The 22,693-nt window shown below is 33.6% G+C and overlaps 1 protein-coding gene across 1 annotated transcript in view; it reads left to right on the top strand.

The window, feature by feature from the left end:
- The window catches only part of CDH9 (cadherin 9), a gene marked incomplete at both ends in the record, with an annotated part of 60,457 nt that overhangs the window by 25,547 nt on the left and 12,217 nt on the right, over positions 1-22,693 (top strand). Inside the window, 6 exons of the mRNA XM_079533712.1 lie at positions 9,006-9,125; positions 11,349-11,516; positions 15,332-15,519; positions 16,774-17,027; positions 17,578-17,714; positions 18,602-18,723. Coding sequence (XP_079389838.1) covers positions 9,006-9,125; positions 11,349-11,516; positions 15,332-15,519; positions 16,774-17,027; positions 17,578-17,714; positions 18,602-18,723 — 989 coding nt within the window. The remainder of the gene's footprint in view (positions 1-9,005; positions 9,126-11,348; positions 11,517-15,331; positions 15,520-16,773; positions 17,028-17,577; positions 17,715-18,601; positions 18,724-22,693) is intronic.

The raw sequence follows: 22,693 nt of genomic DNA, 5'->3' as shown, positions 1-22,693 counted from the left end.
CAGGCACCAAATTTTCTCATTTATCTGCTGTTACATGTACAGATAATTTTGCTTCTTTTAAGACAGGCTGCAGTGTAACATGTGCAATGAGACGTCATTTATATGACCCATATTGGAGTTTGCAGCAATTGAACTGCTTGTGCAAAGGATTGGCATAACTAGGATGAATTAGAATGGATAAGATTAGGAACACCTATGCCTCTATCAGAAGCAACACATTAAATATAACACAGGTGTGCAACAATCTTTATTGAAGCTAAAACACAGAAAACATTAAAATAAGCAAGTTAAGAGTAGAGAAGTAATCTGTTGTCTAAACGTAGGTTTCTTTAAGCAGAAATGACAGCATTAATACTTCTATTTACATCACACAAATCCACAGGTTTTCTTGTTTTTTTTTTTTCACATCATACAGTTAAGCTAATTAAGTAATCCTAGGTGCCCAAAAAATATCTTCCTTTAAATGATTTATGAGAATGAGATTTCTCAAATAGACAAAGAGATATAAGTCAAGAATTGGAGTTGACTAGGTCAGAGTTAAATCAGCTTGAGAATTGTCTATATGCACCATTAAACAAATTTACAAACTGTATTTAGAAGTATTATTTCATTTTTTATTCTTTTAAAACATAAGGGTAAACCTCTGGGATATTCACTCAGTCTAATCTCATGAACACAGAAGCTTTCAATCCTTTTTAGAAGCAAAGACAGCTTTCTGGATGCTTGAGTATGCATTTTAGTTGCTAATGCTATGCAGCTGAGTGTAAAATGTCAGGCTTAGTTTTTGAAATAATGCTAACACGTGACTGTCTTTTGAAAGTAAAACACAAAGATAGTTTTTTTTTTTTTTTTTTCAAGAGACTTCTCAAGAACTGTTAAATATTTCCAGAACATGTAAGACTCCACAACCTCTTTGGGCAGCTTGTTTTACTGCTCTGCTACCCTCAAAGTAAATAAGCTTTTTCCTCATATTCAAAAGGAGCTTCCTGTGTTCCAGTCTGTGCCCAAATACTCCTTGTCCTGTCTCTTAACACCATTGAAAAAAAGAAGAAAACTTCTGCATGTGAATAATTTGGTAGATATTTTAACTCTTTTGAAAATAAATGAAATGTCTGAAAATGATAACATTAAATTCTTGTGACTTAGCACCTCCTAAAATTTTACTTTAATTTTGAGGCTTTTTATCTGCATGTACACACACACACACACATTGTACTCACATCTATAGTCATTAACATAGAATCATGCAGGTTCTAGAATTGTTTTGTTTTTGTCTAAAAACAGTATCATAGAAACATAGAATGGCTTCGTTTGGAAAGAACATCAAAGATCATCAAGCTCCAACCCCCCTGACACAGGCAGGCCCATCAGCACTACCTTCACAGTCAAAATAGAGATTAACACTCAGTTTTTGATCATGTTTGTCTGTGAAGCTGGAAAAGGCTAGAAACTGTTCAGATTTTTATCTACTTGTATTGCAGAAGTATTTTGAAGATACACATGAGATTCTCTTCCTCTAAATAAAAATCTACAGTAAAGAAGCTGCAAAATCTAATAAAGAGATACAAAAGCCAAGCTCAAAATGAGAGGGCAAATGAAAGATAAAATGGAAGCTAAATAGATTCTTCCTGAAAAGTTACACATCCTTCTGCACTACAGTGTAAAATATAGAAATGTACGGGCTTATACAGAGGAAACTGTAAATGTAGTCCTAAAAAGTGACAAATCTTGAAACCTGTTTCTTTTGTCTGTTGAGTTTTAAGTGAAGACTTAAATTATAGACTTAATGGAGGTCCCCAGGTAACTTCTTTGTAGGGGGAAAAAAAGCCAGTAAAGCAGAAAGCTCTTCATGAATAATTAAATTAAGGTCATTCTTTAGTCTGTGCTTCATGAAGAAGGTCTTGACAATAGAGAAGAAATATCATCCTTGTGATTATTTTATTATTTTATAATTTAGAAAATATAAATAGCCTTGAATACAGGATTGAGACTGCAATTCATTATCAGGATTTTTAATAAATAGGTAAGGTATTGCATCATTTTTGAACTACAACTTCTACTGCCAGGATCAAGGGGGAGACAGCTCTTTCCAAATTTCTCATATGAACAGCTGAAAAAGTTGTTTCTCCCTTTTAGGGTATTCCAGGAACTAAGGTGAGGCAAAATGGGCAAGATTCACAACTCTAACCTTTTTAAAAAAACAGGACTTTAAGGAATTTTTAAGTGATGGAATAGCTGTTTGACTTGCCATGAATGGCACTTGTTAGTTGGTAAACCTGGTGTGTTTTCACACACTCTGTAAAGGCATTCCAGACAAACAGAAATAATTGAGGTAATTATTTGGCATATTATGGTATTACCTGTTGCACATATTAGTTTCATTAGAAATTAATTATAACTGGAAAACTTGAAATATACATAGCATCACCAAGCCCAGAAAAACACAGCTGATGAGTTTCATCTTCATTTTGATTAGAAATTTTAATGATAATATTGAATTTGTGGGTTTATTTATTTGTTTCCTTATTTGTTGTTTTTTTTTTTGTTGTTTGTTTGTTTGTTTTTGTGTGTGTGAGTTTTTTTTTTGTTTTCATTTCTTGGACTGATGATACTTGCTCTGCCTGAATGTCTGCTAATTCATTGTAAGTACATAAAGCATATCTAACAAATGTAAAAGAATTCTAAGAAGCAGTTCATTAATTATGGGTGACAGATCACTTTATCTCATTATTTTAGGAAATGCAGTGTAAGAGGAAATCAACATTAACACTTGAAAGAGTCTGACTACTCATTACTGTCATTTGATGACATCAATATTGTTTCAGAAATGATTTTCTTCATGGTGAGAGGAAAAAAAGAATAAATTCCTCAAAGGGTAAACATCCAGTCTTGTTCACCCACCAATACTTCAAACTATTTCTCATTCTTTTTACTATTTTCCACTTCTTATTTTGTCCATAAAAGTTTTCAAATTCTCATGCAGAGCATCTGATGCACTTTGCAGTCACAATTATTAGCAAAGAAAAACTAAAGTTACTTTATGAAGAGATTGAACAGCAGGAGGGCAAGGGCTAGAGGCTTTGCTCAGCTTTCCCATTCTTTCCAGCTCAATTTCAGACATTATTTTGCAATGGTATATGTTTTGTATTCACTGTCAAAAGCTTGTAGCCCACACAGCATTTCAAAAGGTTAGACAGAGTAGTTTAGCAACATTGCATCTTTCTGTGCAGTCAAACAATCTTTAGCACGTACTTTAATGCAAGTCCTGATAATGCACTGTAAAATGTAAATAGATTTTATTGTAGAAAAGGGAGCACAGAACAAAATCCCAAAGCATCAAGAAATGATGACAGTATCCCTCTTATGTTTATATAATAAAAGGGATTGTTTCAAGAGTGAACCTGTCTAAGAATAGTATCTCATATTTTGGAAATGAGTAGTAAGGCCCATTTGTCTTACTGGTCTGGAAGGAGAGCGAAAGGAAAATAATTCTGAGAAAGGAAGCTATTCTTCTTATCATAGCTTGGTTTTCCTGCATCTCTCAGAAATTACTTTCAGCGACTCTAGCACAGATACTGTGTCCATAGAAGATCAGTAGACTGTGAAATCAAAGGTAGAGTACCCATCTACTGGAGTTAGCACATCAGCTGACTTCTGGATCAATCATTATGTGAGATTATTTACATGATAATATGGGACAGCATATATTCAATGTAATGAAATGTCACCTCAAGTCTGTTGTTGGGCTAGTAAAAATAATTAGTTGGGTAAAAAGAAGTCTGCATCTTCTTTGTGTGTGTTTGTTGTTACTGTTTTTATTGCCTTGCTTTTAATACATATTTTAGCTCATCACGTATTACTGAACCACATTTTAAGTTCTTTCTTAATTTTCCATGTAATGTTATTGTTGCTGTTGTTCCTTTGGGTACAGTTTCACAGTTTCCTTATTTCTTCTAGTTAGTTTTGTTTGTTTTTCTCAGTTATGCCCATTTATTACTCTTCTAACTTCGGATCTTTTATATTTTTTTCCTGTTGACGCTCTTTTTCTGCTTATACTCTTTCGTTCCTCTTGCTTTAACAAATCTTTCATGCTTCTACCCTTTTTGCCCTTTCTGTATCAAAGAAAAAGCAATCTAGCAGAATCTCTCCTAAACTGGGGTCATGTAGTAAAGAGCAAAGTTCACTTGCAATTCCATGTTCTTTCAGCTTTCTAGGTAGTATTCGCCTTCCAACCAAACACGAAGGTTAGGTCTCAGCTGTGTTTATTCCTAAAGGAATGTGATCCACTCCAACTGATAATCTAATGAGATCTTGGTGATAAATTCTGTGGATCCTTATTTTTTTAAGTCCTAGACATTGCTTTATGACTGCCTGTAGTTCATAATTTTTTCCAGTATATTACCTACACAGAGATTCTATCTATTCAAATAGAATAACCTGCTCTCAAAACTGAAAGTTGTTTACTATACTTTAGTATTTCTGTAGCTCACTTAAAATAAAAATTTTACTCATGTCTTACGGTAGTGGCATTTCTATTGCATGTCCAGATGAAAACAGTACCTGGATTCATGCTGTCTGAGCAAGCTATCTATCCACTAATCTTCTATAAGATTTTAATGAAACAAAATTCTTACTTTTGACTGCAGAGATTTTCTAGGCCTTTCCCAAATCTTTTCAGCTTGTGACAGTCCTCCTCCTCCTCCAAAATCTTATCTCCATGAATAAACTTGATGAAGAGCAGTCTGTCATTGTACTTGAAAACAGGAAGCGTGCACAAGAACTTCTCCTTTAGAGAAACAAAGTCTTTCCTGCCTCTCCACTTACTCCAGCTGGCCTTCTATTTCTGAAAATGAAACAGTCTTTCTGCTTTGAGTGGAGCTTTCTTTTGAACATAGCTACGGAAAAAAAAAAAAAAGAAAAAAAAAAAAAAAGAAAGAAAGAAAGAAAAAAAAATTATGTGTAAAAATCAGAACCATCTGATAATGTAAAAATATTCTTTTTCAGCATTTTCAGGTTTTTTCATGTGAAATGACTTCTTGCAGTCTTTATATTGGAAGATCAAAGTCTAAACCAAACACTATTTTTTTCCTTGTAATCAAAAGTTGGAATAGATCTGAAATCATATTTCTATCAAAAATGTCAAGAATTAAAGAATCAAAGAATCAAATTGAAAATGCACATTGAAGCTACAGAATTCCTTTTGGAAAGGAGATTTCCTCGTTCTGAATGATATTTAAACCCCTGTATGTCACTTGGATTCTGCTTTGATAGAGGAGTCTTGAAATGCACTGTGTTAAGAATATAATGTGCTCATTTGCTTTGTCCAAAATGAAGGTCACAAAGAAGTTATCAACTAATTAACATTTTCAAATAGACACAGATACATTCTTCTGATTGTCAGAAGCTGTTTTAATTCATATCAGCTGAGCCAAGAAGGAACAAGGGCATATTGGAGAGTAATATTTTACATAAAAATGAAGTTATACCTATCTCATTCAATAGAAGACCTCTTAGACTACAGCAATCCTTTGTGGGATGTGCACACACACCATATAAAACATTCTGGTGTCATGTTATGAGACCTTCTTTAACAGGAAATCTTTCGAGGACCTAAGACTACATAGACCCCAAACACATTAAGGATAATTCAGAAAAGCATTCTCATTTCAACAGCTTTTTCAAAGTTATATCTCATTCTTCATGAGTTTTGGCCATCCATGGAACTCTGTTCAGGCACTGTCCTAGATATGGAGTGATGCTCTCTCTAATTCAAATTTCTTTTTTGGACTCCACATTCTTGCATGCACTCAGATATAAGAACACACATGAACATTTGTTATTGTTATTATTTCTTAGATGACTATTGAAGCAATTTGCACATTTTGTCCAGTATCTTTGCTGTGTGGTGGGTTTTACCTTGGATAGCTTCTGGACACCAGCCCAACTACTCTCTCAACTCACTACTCACTACTCCTCAACAGGGTACGGAAAAAAGAAAAATGGAAAATACTGTTTGTTAAAATAAAGTAATCACTAATTGCCATCACAGACAACAAAAGGCCCTTAGGAAAGGGTAATTTAATTTATTGCTAATTAAAAAGGTGTAGAACGATGAGAAACAAAACCAAAAGCTAAAATACTCCCTACCCTCCAGGATTAATTCCTTCATTCTCTGTTCTGTTTCTTCCTCACTGTGTTCAAGCTGGCAGCTGTGGAAGCATCTCAAAAAATGTCTAGTATAGCAGCCTAATATAGCCTAATATAACAATGAGGAAAAAGACTTCGTGTGAATTAATCTGGACATTAAAAAAAAAATTGAAAATCCACATTCTGTGGGTATCATTTGGGTGAGGGTGAGTAAAGGTCATAACTGATTTAGGTCAAAAAAACATCCGAACCATTTTTACAACCTTGCCAATTTATTTGCTGATAGCTTTGAGTTACTTCAGTATATTCCTTTTCTGTTTGGATTTCTAAACATAGAAACTGAGAGAAATTTCCTCCTCAGAAAAATAGCTATGCAAGCACTGCCTACAGTCCATGAATATTCTCTTTTCTAACACAGCATAGTGTTGGTAGAGAAGAAAACAAACTGCTTGCTGATACTAAGTTTTCTGAGGACATGTTTCTGTTATTCATGTCCCTTAGTGGTACTGTTAGCTTACTGGCAAGGTGTAGGTGTTTTAACACTATTGTTTAGTCACTCCATGAATTCAAATAAATGAAAGAAAACATAAATATTTTGTAAACTTAATGATATCTACATCAGATATGCTTGATTTGTTTGGTAGTGACCTCTATATTTTCTATAGGGTTATAGCTTTTGTGTTCTCAGCAGCCTTCCTACATGGCATTTGAGACTCAACAAACAAAAATGTACAGTCCACTGAGAGAAAGACAGAAATTTCCACAAAACTGACTAAAGCAGTGGAATGCCTTTGTTGAAAGAAAATATAATCCTTGTAACAGTCTTCAGTATTCTATTTCTTTTTTCTTTTTTTTCAGATGAACAAGAAAGTAGGGGAAAAAAAAGTTAATGTGCATTCAATTTTTATGACCATACTCTGTCTCAGTCCCAAGGCTGGGAATAGGCATGAGCTTTAATTTATCTATTGCTTTTTTTTTTTTTAAAGCAGATGGATCTTATGGAATTTTGCAAAGAATACTTTTTATTTTACACCCAGATAAACAGTTCAGCTGAACACTATTAGTGATAAAATTGTCCCTAAATATTCACTGTTTCAGGATTATTTTCATAGTTTGCCTTGGCACGCAGGCAACCTCTGTATAACTAGCCAAAAATAATCTAGATTGCTAACTGCAAAAAGCTTCTTTAGTGTTTGATGCATTGTGACAAAGCCTTTTTTCAACCTCATTCTACTGATTCTATGTTGCAGGGAAAGAAGTATTCCTCTCCTCTAGTTATTCTGTTATAACTACCTAATAATAGTAATAACTATATAATAGTAATAACTAATATAACTAACTGTTGTATTTTGATAACTTGAAATAGAAAGGACAGTTACTCTTATGTAGGTAAAATTATGTGCAAACTCTTGTTACGTACTATGAGGAAAGAGATACATATAACAGGACTTAACATGCTCCCATGTTTCTGCGTACCCTAGTCCCTCATATATATGGTATGGCCAAAGTAGAAATCATGCACTTCAACATCTCACATGACTGAACATCTTTTATAGCTGAACACCAATTTTATAGTTCAGGAAGGCTACCTGACCACAAGTTATTGGAATGAACTCCAATCTAAAGTGTCTAAGAGTAAATTAAAAAAAAGAGGATAGGAAGTGATTTCATTTAAGTGGACTGAACTCACTTGACCTTTATTTTTTTTAAATAAGAAAAGTGAGATATACCAACAATACTTATCCAGAAGCACAGTAAAGAGCTTCTTCTCAGTCAGCCATCAGCCCTTGATAAGAAGCTAAAGATCTTTACAGTTTCAGTTGTTAGACTGCCTCCATATGTGCAGAAATTTGTCAGCTCTAGATTAGGTTAGCAAAATGCATACTGATGTCTTGAAAATTGCTTAGAAATAAAAGCTTGAGAAGATTTATATATATGTATGTAATATTCTAAAAATATTATATTTTAACAGTTATTGTATAGGGTTGTATAGGGCTTTATAAAAGCTTTCATTTGCTTCTAAACCATGAATTACACACAGTGAATTGTCTCTGGTTTTTTTTTGTTTTTTTTTTTTTTTTAATCTCATATATCCTATTCTCTCATTGTGATCAGAGGACCTCAGGAAAAAGTTTTTATTCAAAATAAATATTTATTTAAAAAATTGTAGTTATGGTTTAACAGAAATTATTTGCCAGATAGTTGGATAATTTTAATAAGGATGAAAAAAGTGCATCATATGATTTTGCAAAATGTAACTAATTTTTAAAAAGTAATTTTAAAAATTAGATTGAGACAGAATTTTTTTAGGTTTGACCAGATATTTTGAGGTTGTCTTCTAAACAGAAAATCAAGTTAGTGTATTATTTAAGCCGAACTTGAAAGTCATTATAGTATTTTTCACATAGTAGATTCCTAGTTTTTAAGTGTACAGTCTCTACTGAGGCCATGTTACACCAAAAGGCCACCTTAAAAACTATTTAATTTCAAGAAAAAAATTAGTGCTTTACTGTTTTTCAAAGGATGTGCCATTCCCTGTAAATTTCTAATGCTTATCTGAATCACAGAATCACAGAATGGACAGGATTGAAAAGGACCTCAAGGATCATGAATCTCCAACCCCACTGCCACATGCAGGGCCACCAACCTCCAATCATGGAGTTTAAGTGATACTGATTTTAGTTTTAGTCATAGGGAAGATATGACTTATTTTGCTTTTTGCCTGAGGATGATAATACCGGATTTATCTGTCAGATGTTGACTTTTTACTGAATCCAGTTCTGAAAATACTACATATGATTTCTAAGAAATACATGCCTTCTTAGAATTCTTTAATTCCTTGTTTGGTGCCCATTTAGGTACATCTGTTATTCAAGTGACAGCCACAGATGCTGATGATGCCAACTACGGAAATAGTGCCAAAGTGGTGTACAGTATTCTTCAGGGACAGCCATATTTCTCAGTGGATCCAGAAACAGGTTAGCAACTCACAAGGTTCTGGTTTTTGAAATGACAGAGAGTAAATACAGGGATGAAGATATTTTTCACTTTTATTTAAATATTGTGTGATATAACTTGACATAAAGCAGATAATCTTTTTACAAATGGAAGTTGTAATCCATGAAAGTATAACTTTTCTGTTAAAATAAAATTGGTTTGGAAGAATAATTTCATTGTTTGATATGAATACGGTTTATGGAAGACAATTGTTAACTCTAAGGTCAATCGTTTAGAGTGTAGATTATTGGAAGGGGCTCAAAGATTCATGTTTTAAAAGTTTGTTTTACACCAGTTTCTTGGATTTTATCTGGTTCATCTCTAAATGTATGCATATATATAAATATGTGTATATGTAGATATACATATGCATATGCACACATGGAAAATTTCAGACCATGAGATGAAAAAAGTATCTCCAGAGGTAAATAAACTATCCATAAAAGTTTGTGACAGATTCTTGTTAAATTACAATTTTTATGTCAAAAAGTTTTTTGAAGCTATACTCTGACTCCAGCAGAATTGGAATAAGAACCATTAGTACATTACTTAGGGCCTTAAAGCATAAGGAGAAATCCTTTTCACTGTTATATAAGAAATGGTCAAGCAAAGGAAGAAAGACTCATATGAACTTTGGTTAATAACTTTGGTTAATAACTTTGGTTCTTTGGTTATCAACAAAGAACAGACTTTAATTTTTTAAATTTTTTTATTTTTATTTTTATTTTCTTTAATTTCAAGAAGAATACTAATGCAGTACTGGGTTTCAAAGGCATACATTTTTTCTGTACTTTTACCATGGGCCACAAAATTGTGGCCCCATAAAACATCAAATTAACAAAAAAAAAGCTACTGAAATCAAAAAGAAACGGTTCATATCAACACATATAAAACTTTTCATGCATTGCACTACCACGTTTCTGCGTATCATCAAATTCATTCTGGTATAAGTATCCAAAATTTAAGTGAAATTTTTTCCAGAGTCCATGAAGTTCCTAGTCTAATGGGCATGCTCAGATTATGGCTAATTTACTTTTGAAACAATTACTTTTTGCAATTCAGCAAGGCCATTATAGCCATTATATATAGGATAATAAGAGAGAATAATGTGGAATGAAGTTTGTTTCTTTTTCTCCACATGTTCTTAACTTTACTATACAGGAGCAAGGGAAAAGGACAATGATAATTCATTAACCAAGGCTAGCAGGTGTTGAAGAAGGTAGACAGTTTGGGGAATATCTGAGAGCTCATATTTGATTTTGGGATTAGCTTTATTTTTATCCATTTTTCTTTTTAATGTTACACTCATTAACATGCTGAGTTATGGTAGGTAGAACCCAGTAACTCTGAATCGGATATAAATGCCATAACAATACTAGAGAATTTTGGCTTTTGTTTTTTTGCCTTGTTTCACTATCTTTTTGGGAGGGGGAACTCTGTAGATTTAAGAAACAAACAAACAAACAAAAATACATGTAATGGTAATGAGTGCCTTCCTCTGAAAAAGAAAAGGAAGGCATTTGAATCCCCCAAGGGAAAAAAAGAAACTGTATTTAAATTCTTCCACTTCAACAGAGAAAGTAATCATCACTTCAGTCCTGCAGAACCACTATATTTTAAATAAAAACAAAACAAAACAAAAAAAACAAAAAACAACAGCAACAACAAAAAACGCCACCCAGCAACTCTGCTTATATTCTAAAATATGCATAATGGAAAGACTGTTTGTGTTCTGGATCTCAAGAAGATTTATTTGATCTTTCTTCAGGGTAGGAGATTTTTATTTTTATTTTATCACCTGAGTTTTTTGTGTGCTATGTAAAAATGTTTTCCAGCATTAGCTTTATAGTCTTTTCCAATTCTTCATTAGCTATAGTCCTGGTTGACTCCCTGGTCTTTAAAATCTATGGATCTATTAAAGTTTGAAATAATGAAACCAGGACATGACAGAGTTCATCATTAGGCCATAATATCAAACCCTCTACAGGGATGCAAATTTCATATTGCATTAAAATAATAGCTGTGGATGGCAGCTGAAAAAAGGTTTATTAGTTCAACAAACATGATTTTGCCACTGAAAGAAGTACTAATTTAGAATATTAGAAACAATGAATAATATATTTCTTTTATTTCTATATATTTGAAAAATCGGAGGTTAAAGTGTGCCTTCTACTCTGTGTCTCTTTTTTTCTCTTTTCTCTAAGGCATAATCAAAACTGCTCTACCGGACATGAGCAGAGAAAACAGGGAAGAGTATCAAGTGGTCATCCAGGCCAAAGACATGGGAGGACAGATGGGAGGACTATCAGGGACCACCACGGTTAACATCACACTGACTGATGTCAATGACAATCCACCTCGATTTCCTCAGAGTATGGAACACTAAGAGTTCTGTTGCTTTCCAATGAATTTCTCTAAATCTGTTGCTTCACTGTCACCTTCTGCGATCTTTTTTTCTCTCCACTTTTATTATTTATTTATTTATTGTTTTACTATAAATACCAGCCCACTGCTGTGTCTGTTTTTTTTTTGTTTTTGTTTTTGTTTTTGTTTTTTTGTTGCAGTGACATAAAGGCAAAGTGAATCTTCTTTTTTAAATGTCAAAGTATTTTCTGCAACATAAGCTTACTTCACCTTCTTACTCTGCTCATAGGAATGTTAACCGTAACAGCAGACTTGGGTAACTGTAGGGTTTTCAGAACCTTTACTGAAATTTAATAACAAAATCTAGGATTGAGTTTATATGCCCCTAATGTTTAGCCAAGTAGTTCACCAAATTTTCTTATATACCACCTTGCACAGGCAGAGTTGATCAGGAGATATGCTTTGCTGGAAGTCTAAGTATTTGCTTCAGGTACTTGTAATCTGTACTTAATTCCTGATAAAGTCTGCTTTGTATAATCTAGTCTGTATCTGATGCACAACTGAGGTTTTCAAAAATGTCTGTTTAATAAACGTGACAAAATTTATAAAATTAAATTAAAAATTAAAATTAAAACAATAGAAAAATGCACAATATAGTAAGCTTCATGAAATACTACAGATCCTTTCATCCTAGGCTACTTGTTTAAATCCAGTTCCTTGTTGTTACAATCAGTGTCTACTAACTGCTTGACAGGCTACAGATATAATAAATTTACAGCCTCAGTTCAGTGTCTGCTGGAAGAATGTCCATGTTATAAAATTTGAATTGCTTGTTAGCACTGATAAGAGACCTGACCGTCTCTCTTTACAAATTCACCAAAGAATGAACAAACAAGGCTGAACTCTCTCCCACACTTAAAGAAACTTGAAAAGTACTTCAGCGCCATGGCGATAAGTACACTCAAAGCAGTATAAGCACGTCAGCCTAGAACAGATTCTTTAAAATGTTAGAAAACTCAGAGTGGGAGAGAGGATTTTTGAAGCTTGCTTTCATTCTTCCTACTTGGTTGTGTTCTAAAAAGAGAGGGGAGAGAAAGTACAGTGGGTCTTATAAAGAAAGATAATTTGAATCATAATCAGTACAGTTTTCAACCAATTTTTCTGCTTGATTTTAGGAGAGGATACTCTTTTATAGCATGATACAGCCTACAGTACTTTGGCAAACAGGAATTCCTGAACCTAAATTAGAGTGTGGTGTAGCCCATTTCAAGCTTTGCTGCTGAATAAAATTAAATAAAATTAAACAAAACAAAATTATATAAAACAATAAAATGAAGGATACACAGAACTACAAAATGATGTTAGTTTCTCACTCAGTCTCCTTAGCCTTCATTCCTTAATGATGATCTTGAAAGATTAGCTGAAGCCTGAAGTCTATAGAAGTTCTGATAATTATGATTAGTTTTGGTTCTGGTACATAACTGTAAAGAAATTCACACAATTTGATGCTTCATATAATATGCCATGTAGCTTTCTACATAGAATATCACTAAAGAACATAGATTGGCCATACATGAATTGCTATGGGATGTCTTCAGGGGAGTAACTTTCATTTTCTTGATGACCCTCCCTTTCTATTTTCTTTCTCCTTAACAGGGTGATTTTCAAAATTTCTAGGGAAACCAGGTATATAGACACATCCGAAAATTTTAATTTATTCTAAGATAAATAAGAACATCCCTTCAAATTAATACATGATTTTGGAGGTTTTCTCCTTCCAAAGGCAATTATTTTCCATTTTCTTTTATGTGAGGCAAGAATAAGTACAAATGTGACCCAATGCAGAGGGTCAATAGCAAGTGGACACAACAGGAGTTAATGTGATGTTGCTGAAGAGCTGAAGACTGATTTATTAAAGTAGATAAAAGAATGAAATTGGTGGAGAGCACTGTAAAGTACTGGATGTTTGGATTGCAATAAGAAGAAACATTTTATGTTTTGTTCTATTTCCTGAAATGTTCAATGTCCTTCACACTTGAAAAACATAGGCAAATTTAAATGCTGAATTTATATGGCACACTAATGAAAATTCAAAACTGAAATTCAATTGTACTCTAAATCAAACTAGCCATCTCACATCCCAAAATTACATAGTTCTCAGGCAGAACAACAAAAATAAGGAGTGTTTTCAGATGCAAAAACAATTAAGGGAGTTGTTTATTTATATTACTTATGTATATATGGAAGAAGCGATAAGTGGAATTATTAAATCTATTCTTACAGTATTCTCAGCACTTCTGACAATCCTTTGAATTTGAGTAAGCCTTCAAACTTATATTTAGCTGCCGAGAGTCCTAACTTTCTTCAAATTTTCAGCTTTAAGGGAATAACGTTTATTCTAGTCTGTGTGGATTGCAGTCAAAGAGTCTATTGCTGAGCAATTTTGTAACAATAAATAAAATTTAGCATCAAGCATTAGCTTCCATGTTGTTACACATCTATATAATTACAGGGTATTTCCAGAGACAATGTTTTGTACTCCGTACATTTTGAGGTACAGACTCCCTCAGCACTCAGATGTCTACTACGGCCCTTTTTGCATAAAATAAACCTTTAGGACTCTGCAAGGGTCTTAAATGAAAGCAGAGTATGTGTAAATACAAGAAACAGCCAATAGGCTACTTAAAAGAAATATACTTGTTAGTACTGTACTTCAGGTTAATACAATTTTTAGATCGTTCAAAAAATATTTTTGCATTTTTCCCAGTGTTAGTCAGATCAAGAAATTTAAGCTATTTTTTCCAGTATTATTATTTTGCATAGTGATTTCATGTTTATTTACATCAGAAAATAGCTCAAAAAACCTCAAATTCTGGAAATTTGCATGGAATATGCTCTCTATATATACACATATATGTATATATGTCAAATATTCTCTAGCAAATGACAGAAAATATTGATTTAGAAATGTCTTGCTAATGGTGAAGAATCTTCATTGTTTAGTTCTTAGTGGTCAAGAAAACCATCTGATTAATACTTTTTATGCTATAGCATGTCTTAATATTAAGATTTTTATGGTGAATGTTGTCAGAAAATACATATAGATTCACAGTTCATCTGTGTATTAGATGAAATATTTCTGTCTGTGTAATCAGATTTTTTTCTAGCACAACCTGATTATAAAAACATTAAATGACACCAATCACTGAAGGAGCACAATATGTATGTGCTGAGTAAATTAAAGAAAATCTAAAAGTATGTGCATTTTAATTAACTATAGCAATTAACATGAACATGTACCCAAATTCTCTTTACTGTGACTCTTTATTATGTATTACCAATAATGGATAAATGAATTGTTTTAGATAGAACATCTGAAATGGATATAAATTTCCAAATATCAAAAGAGGAAAAGTATAGCCTATTCTATCTTAGTCTCCTGCTTTGCTACTGCTCTTCTGTCTTGAGGAAGCAAAACAAAATCTGCTACTTACAAATATATCTGGCAACACGTCTGGAGAACTGAGGAAGAAGAATAGTTAATGAATCAGCATTAGAATCACTGCCATATTATTGAGCTTCTCTGTTCCAGTATTAAAAACATAAAAAACACTGTACTAAATGGCTTTGAAGAATCATTTGAAATTTTTGTGACAGTTTGTCAATCAACTCCAAGCCCTGTTTTGTATAAGTAAAAGTTTGGTGTAATGACTAATGGCATTTTTCTTTGTGTAATTTTAAAAAATCGAGGTGAAATTGAAGGTGTTTATTCTTCAGAAGAACAAAGTTTCTTAAAATAAAAAGTTTGGTTTTGCTCTTCCAGGCACCTACCAGTTCAGCTCTCCTGAATCTGCACCACCTGGGACTCCTCTTGGTAGGATTAAAGCCAATGACCCCGATCTGGGTGAAAATGCAGAGATTGAGTATAGTATCTCCAATGGGGATGGATCAGATGTGTTTGATATCATCACTGACAAGGATACACAGGAAGGGATTATAACTGTCAAAAAGGTTTATTTTTTTCTTCTTCTCTTTTATATGTACTTAGCTCTCCAGGTATTATGGCTATTTTTCCAGGGTAAGGGAGGGTAGATCTCACAAGGGGTCAAAGCTGCCAAGGAGTTCTTCTATTAGTTTTGTTCTTCTCTTTCTTCAGCAGATATCTGTTATTTTCAAGTCTCAAGGGAAATTTACTGGCATGTCACTTCACATAAAGCAATATTTCAGTGGCAGCTGTCTGCTCAATATATGTAATCTCACACAGTACTTTCAAATTAGGGCTCTGTGAACCTGGAGGGGTTCAGTTTGCAGTGGGGTTTGTCAGCTGAATGGTGCAGTAGTACTCACAAAGGTTGGAGGCTCACCTCCTGTTTGATGATCTTACATTTACAGCCTGTTACTCTGTAATCTCTTTGAAAATCCAGTACACTCAGAACCTTAAATCTGTTTCGGTTTAAGTTCAGCCTCAGTGAAACTTAAGTTCTTCGATATTATGTCAATTGAGGTCTTAAGAGCAAAGGGATTGATAGGAATTTATCTCAAAATGCCATCTCTGACAGATTGGTTTGGTGCTTTTTATGGTTCAGATTGTTGAAGTATGAACACTCTTTTTAGTTCTGTTCTTATATATACGTAATACAAATATATATTGTTGTATATATACGTAATACAAATATATGGAAACTGTATATATGTGTTCAGTTCTGTGTGCACATGCATGCACATATCTATGTGTATATATGTATACATACAAATATACACATAGGCAGGAAATCAGATCTTGCATTTTTTCTTTTCACTGTGGAATATGGAGTGTAGGAATAAGTTGTATCACGGTTGCTACTGATGCAGAATAAATAAGACTAGGTGATAATATGGGAGCAGACAGGAGAATGGAAATAGGGCAGAGTGACTTAAAGAGCTGGCATAAGTGTTTTTGTTCCATAAGGAAAATAAGGACATTTGCACTTCCTACTTGTGGAGGGAGTACATCTTGCCTGTTTCTTTCTATTTTTATACAGATAAATCATCCAGGGCTTCTATGAATCTGAACAAGTAGTAGGCAAAGAGATCATAGTTGTCTTGCTTCCCTGTATAATTCTCATTTTTTCTTATACTTAGAAAATGCCATCTTCCCCAAGATCATTACAAATTTGAGACTTTTTTTTTCTCTGAAAAATGCTTAAATATTTAATTCATCATTGTAAAGCTGACTCACATTTCTTATAAAATGATGCAATTTTCTTAATATTATTTGCTCCCTAGCAGCTGGATTTTGAAAAGAAGATATTATACACCTTAAGAGTGGAAGCAACGAACACTCATCTGGATCCTCGTTTTCTTCAGCTGGGGCCATTTAAAGACACAGCTCTGGTCAAAATTTCTGTAGAAGACATAGACGAACCTCCAGTGTTCAGCAGATCCTCATATTTAATAGAAGTAGATGAAGATGCCAAGGAAGGAAGCATTATTGGGCAGGTTGTAGCCCGAGATCCAGATATAACAAAAAATACAATAAAGTAAGTCATTACACGTTGTTAAATGCTTTAAATATTGGTTACATCTCACGCAAAGCATGATGAGGATGGAGTAGGACAGTGGCGCACTTATGTAATTAAGCTCATAGGAGCCACTGAGAAACATTCAACAGATAAACATCTATGGGAACTTGTGATTGCAAGCAGTTATAAAGTGACAACTACACCTGAAATGTATGTCCTTTGATGGCTGAATTCTCCAAGAATTACACTGCCAAAATATTATCTAAGAACATTCAGTTTTACTTCATCATTCACTTTGCAAATTCAAACATAATTTTGAATAACAATCTAATAAACAGTACACATAATTAATTTGCCCTTCATTCCGCTCAGTCTTAAAAAAGACTTTTCTCTGTGTTTGTAACACACTGCATTCCTGTGGCAGTTACAGAAAAGCTTAGGACTACCTGTTTAGAAAACATTCTCTATTAACTACAGTGAAACTCACAAAATGTTTATAGGTGGCTGTAAACTAATCTGAAGACTGTGTCAAGAAACAATGAAGCTCAGTTGTAATATATCTTAACAGATACACTGTGGATCGACACACTGACCTGGATAGAATTTTCAACATCTATTCAGGAAATGGATCCTTATTCATCTCAAAGCCACTTGACCGGGAAGAAACTCCCTGGCACAATATCACTGTCATAGCAACTGAAATCAGTAAGTTGGAGTGATTTGCCTAAGAAGCACATTGGATCTGAGAAAGGCTGAAATACTACAGTATTTATGATGTAGGCCTGCCCTTCCTCGAATATTGTCAATACATGGAGTATCTTTATATGTGCTTATATATCTACTTAAGGATTATCTTTGCCCATTTGTGGAAAGATAATTTGGAATTCTGAACAAAACTGGTTTCCTGAGAATTCCCTGCAAATCATTTACTGTAGAAGAAATGTATCTCAGCCAACCAATAACAGGCATCAGAAGGAAATTTTCTAATTTTTAGAAAGACTGTTACCTTTTCCTCACACAGCACTCCTTCACTGTAAGGTCAAATATTGCCTCCATTTTCAGTAAACGTAATGTATGAGTCATCTCCGACTATAGCCTGATGCCAGATGTCAAGCTTGCCAATACTAACTGCTTTTAATATCTGCACAGATCCACTTTGTGGTTTTACTGTTTTAGAAGGGACAACACTTTTTTTCTCTTTCTTTAGTTGACTCTAAATTATTCTTGACAGCTCTGCATCGGGAAACAGCCCTTAAAATGAATCATTTATTTCACCAGTGTATGGAATACAAGTCAAATGTCAGTAACAACTCAGTGGCCAATTATGCAAATCTTTTAAGCAGACTTCGTTTGTATAATTTCAAAATTCAAGTAGTACAATAGAAGAAGAAGATTTCAAATATTGTTAGGGCTTTTAATCCTATGCAAAATACAAGAGTAGAAAGTTAAGGATAATTTTTTTCATGTTATGAAGTTTAATATTTCCAGTGTCTATTAGAGGAAAAAAAAACGAAACAGGTCTTTTCACAAATTGTGTGCTGTGCAAAACTTCGCATTGTACATAGTACATTGTAATCATGCTCTTGTTTCAGATAATCCTAAACAAAGTAGCCAGATACCTGTCTTCATCCGGATTTTAGACATAAACGATCACGCACCAGAATTTGCCAAATACTATGAAACATTTGTCTGCGAAAACGCAAAAGCAGGACAGGTAAGTGAATATTTACGTTTTTGAGAATTTTAGTGAAACTGTTAAGGAATATCATTATAGAGACTGCATGGTGTCTGCATTTCAACAACTGCAAATCAAACCAACAACCTCTTTAGTCCCTGTCTACTACAGTAGATACCTGTTGTTTACCAGAAGATTTTAAAAGATAAAGATGGAAGATTTTATGTTAATATAATATCAGATAGTATAAGGAAATGTTTATTTAGGGTGTGTTTTCATCCTTAATATCAGAAAATATTTTTCGGATCTACTTATGCATAATGCTACAAAATATCTTTGTACTCTCTCATAACTCCATTTCCTTTGGGAAGTTTTTCAAAGCCTTAGTTGACATAGCCACACCTTCAAGTACATAAACACAGGAAAATGTTTTACTATGCTCCAGTAAAGGAGATGTAGAGTAAAAAAATCTTTTAAATAAAAAATGCATAAGTACATGAATAAATGAAGCTAATGTAACTGTTTTCTTTGCAAGTTTTATAAAATTCTGAATTGAGCTGAATGTGAGCAAAACTCATGTACATCCCTTTTAAAATTATTTGATAAACTCTGTAATTATCTAAAATATGATAAGATTTATGAAAGAAAATTAGAAACAATGTGTATTTATGATTACATCTGTCAGCTTTTCTGTCTTAAGTTTTGTGAAGGAAGAGAATGTTTTGCTAATTTTTAATTCTGAAAGTACTTACTGAGTTGATACCAAATAACTGGATACAGCATCAGATTATATACCCTGAAATTGTCACTCTAGCATGTGCTTAAGTCCACGTTTGAATCCTGTCTTATTTCCTCTCTCATCTTTGAGAGGATGAAAAGACTTAAGATCATTATTTTCCCTAAAGGAAATCTGAGTTTGTTTCTGCTGAGGTAGAGGCCAGGACAGAATTCTAGATCTTTATTTCTGTCTTTTGAGCATACTAACTACACAAAACTCAAAGACTTTATAGGACTGAGCAACATGGATATGCATCAGAAAATATATTATTTTTAACTTTGTTCTCTGTCGAGAGTTATTTGTATTTACCAAGGCCATGATGACTGTACTGAAAATAGCATAAATGATACTTGGGATTGATCTAGAATGTCAGAGCTTGCAGAACTCTAGAAAGGGCAAGAATATGCAGTTTACCAGATGCAAAGCAATGGTGTTTTAAAACAGGTTTAAGAGATGAAAACAAATATATATATATATATATATAATGGAAAAAGACAAAAATAGAAAAGAGAGAGAAAAAGGTGTGTAAACTGAAAGGTGTGCAAATTGCATTCAGTCTACTAATGTGTTAATATTGCCCCTACTACTGGAACTTAGTTAAATGGGTTATTAAATACAGAGGATAGTCTGAGTGAAATCGATTGGCTTCAGAGAGGTACTTGATCATATTTTAATTCTTTTTCAAGAAAATTCATTGTATTTGCCCCCCATGCCTCCTCCCTGGAAGCATTCAAGGCCAGATTGGATGGGGCTTTGAGCAACTTGCTCTACTGAGAGGTGTCCCTACCTATAATAGAGAGGTTGGAAATAAATAGATGATCTTAAAAGTCTGTTTCAACCCAAACCATTCTATGATTCCATGATTTTGTTCTTGATACGAATGATGTACATAGATAAATATGCATATCAAAGGCAGTGGTGAATTTAATTAAAACAGTGGAGGAAATTAAAATATCAGAAAAATGAACAAGATACATCTTTCAAAACAACTGAAGCTTATGATCAGAACATACTGTCATAGCCGACAACATTAATTGTCATATAAGTGTATAGTTCAATACTTATAGAATGAGAAAAGCCTTTCTCTCAACTTCTGATTATTGAAACCTCATATTTTTTTATGATCTACAATCTCATTTATTTATTTTTTTCTTCAGATTGAATACATTCAGATAATTCTAGTCACTGATTTGAATGGTTGGCACATGACCTAAATTCTGACTGTGCAACAAAATTTCTTTGCACAAGATGAAATTGAGACAAAGAAATCTTAAAATCTTAGTATAATGGCTGATAGCAAAGTAGGTCATATACTTTAATTGAATAACACAAAGAAATCTTTAGAGCTTAGTAGTACTATTTCAATGAAATTAATCATGTAGAATATTATCAGTTAGTTCAATACAGTCAAAACTCTTGTCAGTTTTCTTTCACCAAATAGTCTAGAATACTTGATGAATTACCCAATAACATAGAAAACTGCATTTACTTTTCCAGTGAAGTCAGTGCCTTTCTAAAAATAGCCATGAGAAAATGAGAAGGCCTGTGAATTACGTGTTTTCTTGTTTAGATCTTCCGTCCATCTACTGTATCAATTTAATTCCAGATATTATATTCCTTAATTGGAAAAATCTGCAGATACTAGAAAGAGAGTACGCATCAAATGTAGATGCAGAAGGATGGGAGAACTAGACCTTTCTTCTATTTTTTAACAGTTATTTTCCTCATGCAGGCATCTGAATTTACACCTGGATATTTACCTGTATTTGAAACTGTTTCAGAAAACAAATAAACTTTAATACATGAGAATACTTTTAGTTTGGGACCTAAAAATAACAGTGAATATAGAGACGCAAACTGGAATGTTTGGGTTATAGATGCTAAATTCCAGATAGCTCATGTTTAGCAGCCCCCAGTAAGTATAATTAATATGCATTCAATTAGTACTACACTTTATTTTAAATATCACCTAAAAATACTTTCTTATTAGAGTCATTATTGCTTCTTCACACATCAGAGCAGTGCTTCGACATCTGGTGCCCATAACAGAAGAGACAGACTGAGAAGATAAATGTATTTAGTTAATTTCTAAAAGATTATTATTTTTTTTAATTGTGCCCAACTATTAATCACCATGCTCTCTAAATCCCAGTTGCATAGTGAAGCAGTCAGAATGATCAAATATTGTTCTCTACTGTCTAGTAACATTACTCATTCTCTACATCAGCTGATATTAGAGGCTCCATTTGTTGTGTTTTCAGAAAGAAAATCCTACAGGGTGTCTCCTCCTCCTCTGCCACTGTTTTGTCTCCAGATAACAGTGGTATGATTAGGGAGAAATATTGTCACTAGAGATGCATAAACAATAGCATTGATAAGGCTGGAATAGATCTGTCACCTTGCGAGTCCCACTGCCTAATGCACAAGCTATAGAGGAGTATGATGCAGCCTTCCCCTTGCAGAATTTAAAAACTCCTAATCCTCTAATGGTGTGCTGGAGCCCCAGGGACTGCTGTAGGGAAGGCTCTGGTACAAGTTCTCTCATGCCCTTGTCACAGGAATTAATTGTGTCTTTGTAGCTGGATTAGAGGATGAATCCTCTCCATGGAAACTAGGAAGATTTACTTGAAAAGGAGGTTGAATAAACTGAGCAAGTTAGTGACAACAATTCAGTTAATTTCAACATCTACTGATAATACTCAAGAAAACTACCTGAATTGCTTTTTAGCATTGATGCTATATTCTTTCCTGCCATTTAGGGGCTCTCAAGCATCAGAACAGGGAAAGAATTTGTTTTCTCTCTTGGAAAGCTGGCAGATTTTTCATTTCATTACTCTCCATACACTGCTTCCTTTATAAGATGAAGAAGATAGATAACGCATTTTTAATGTGGTTGTTGCTAATTATCAGTCACAACTAGCTGTATGTTGTCCCTCTCTTCTCCAAGTAGAAACCTATTGATTTCATGAGAGGCACAAATTCCCTATTTGTCTCACTTTTAAAATAAGAACAGTAGTTTAATTAAAATCTTTCCAACTTCTGTAAAGAATTCAGCCCTGCATTAAAACTGTCAGCATATGGTTGGCCCAGAGCCAAAGAGTAAAAGTTGTTTTGCTTTAGCAAACATGAAACTTCATTACATTGTGGGTATTTTAGAACATTTCTGAAGACATAATGTGCCAGGATCAGAAGTCTATTCAATCTTACCCACATGTGTCACTGTAGTGATGC

The sequence above is a fragment of the Tetrao urogallus genome (assembly GCF_951394365.1).
Source record: "Tetrao urogallus genome assembly, chromosome: 3".
Lineage (NCBI taxonomy): Eukaryota > Metazoa > Chordata > Aves > Galliformes > Phasianidae > Tetrao > Tetrao urogallus.
The sequence above is the reverse complement of the archived record's forward strand: the minus strand, read 5'-3'. Positions and strand labels throughout refer to the sequence as shown.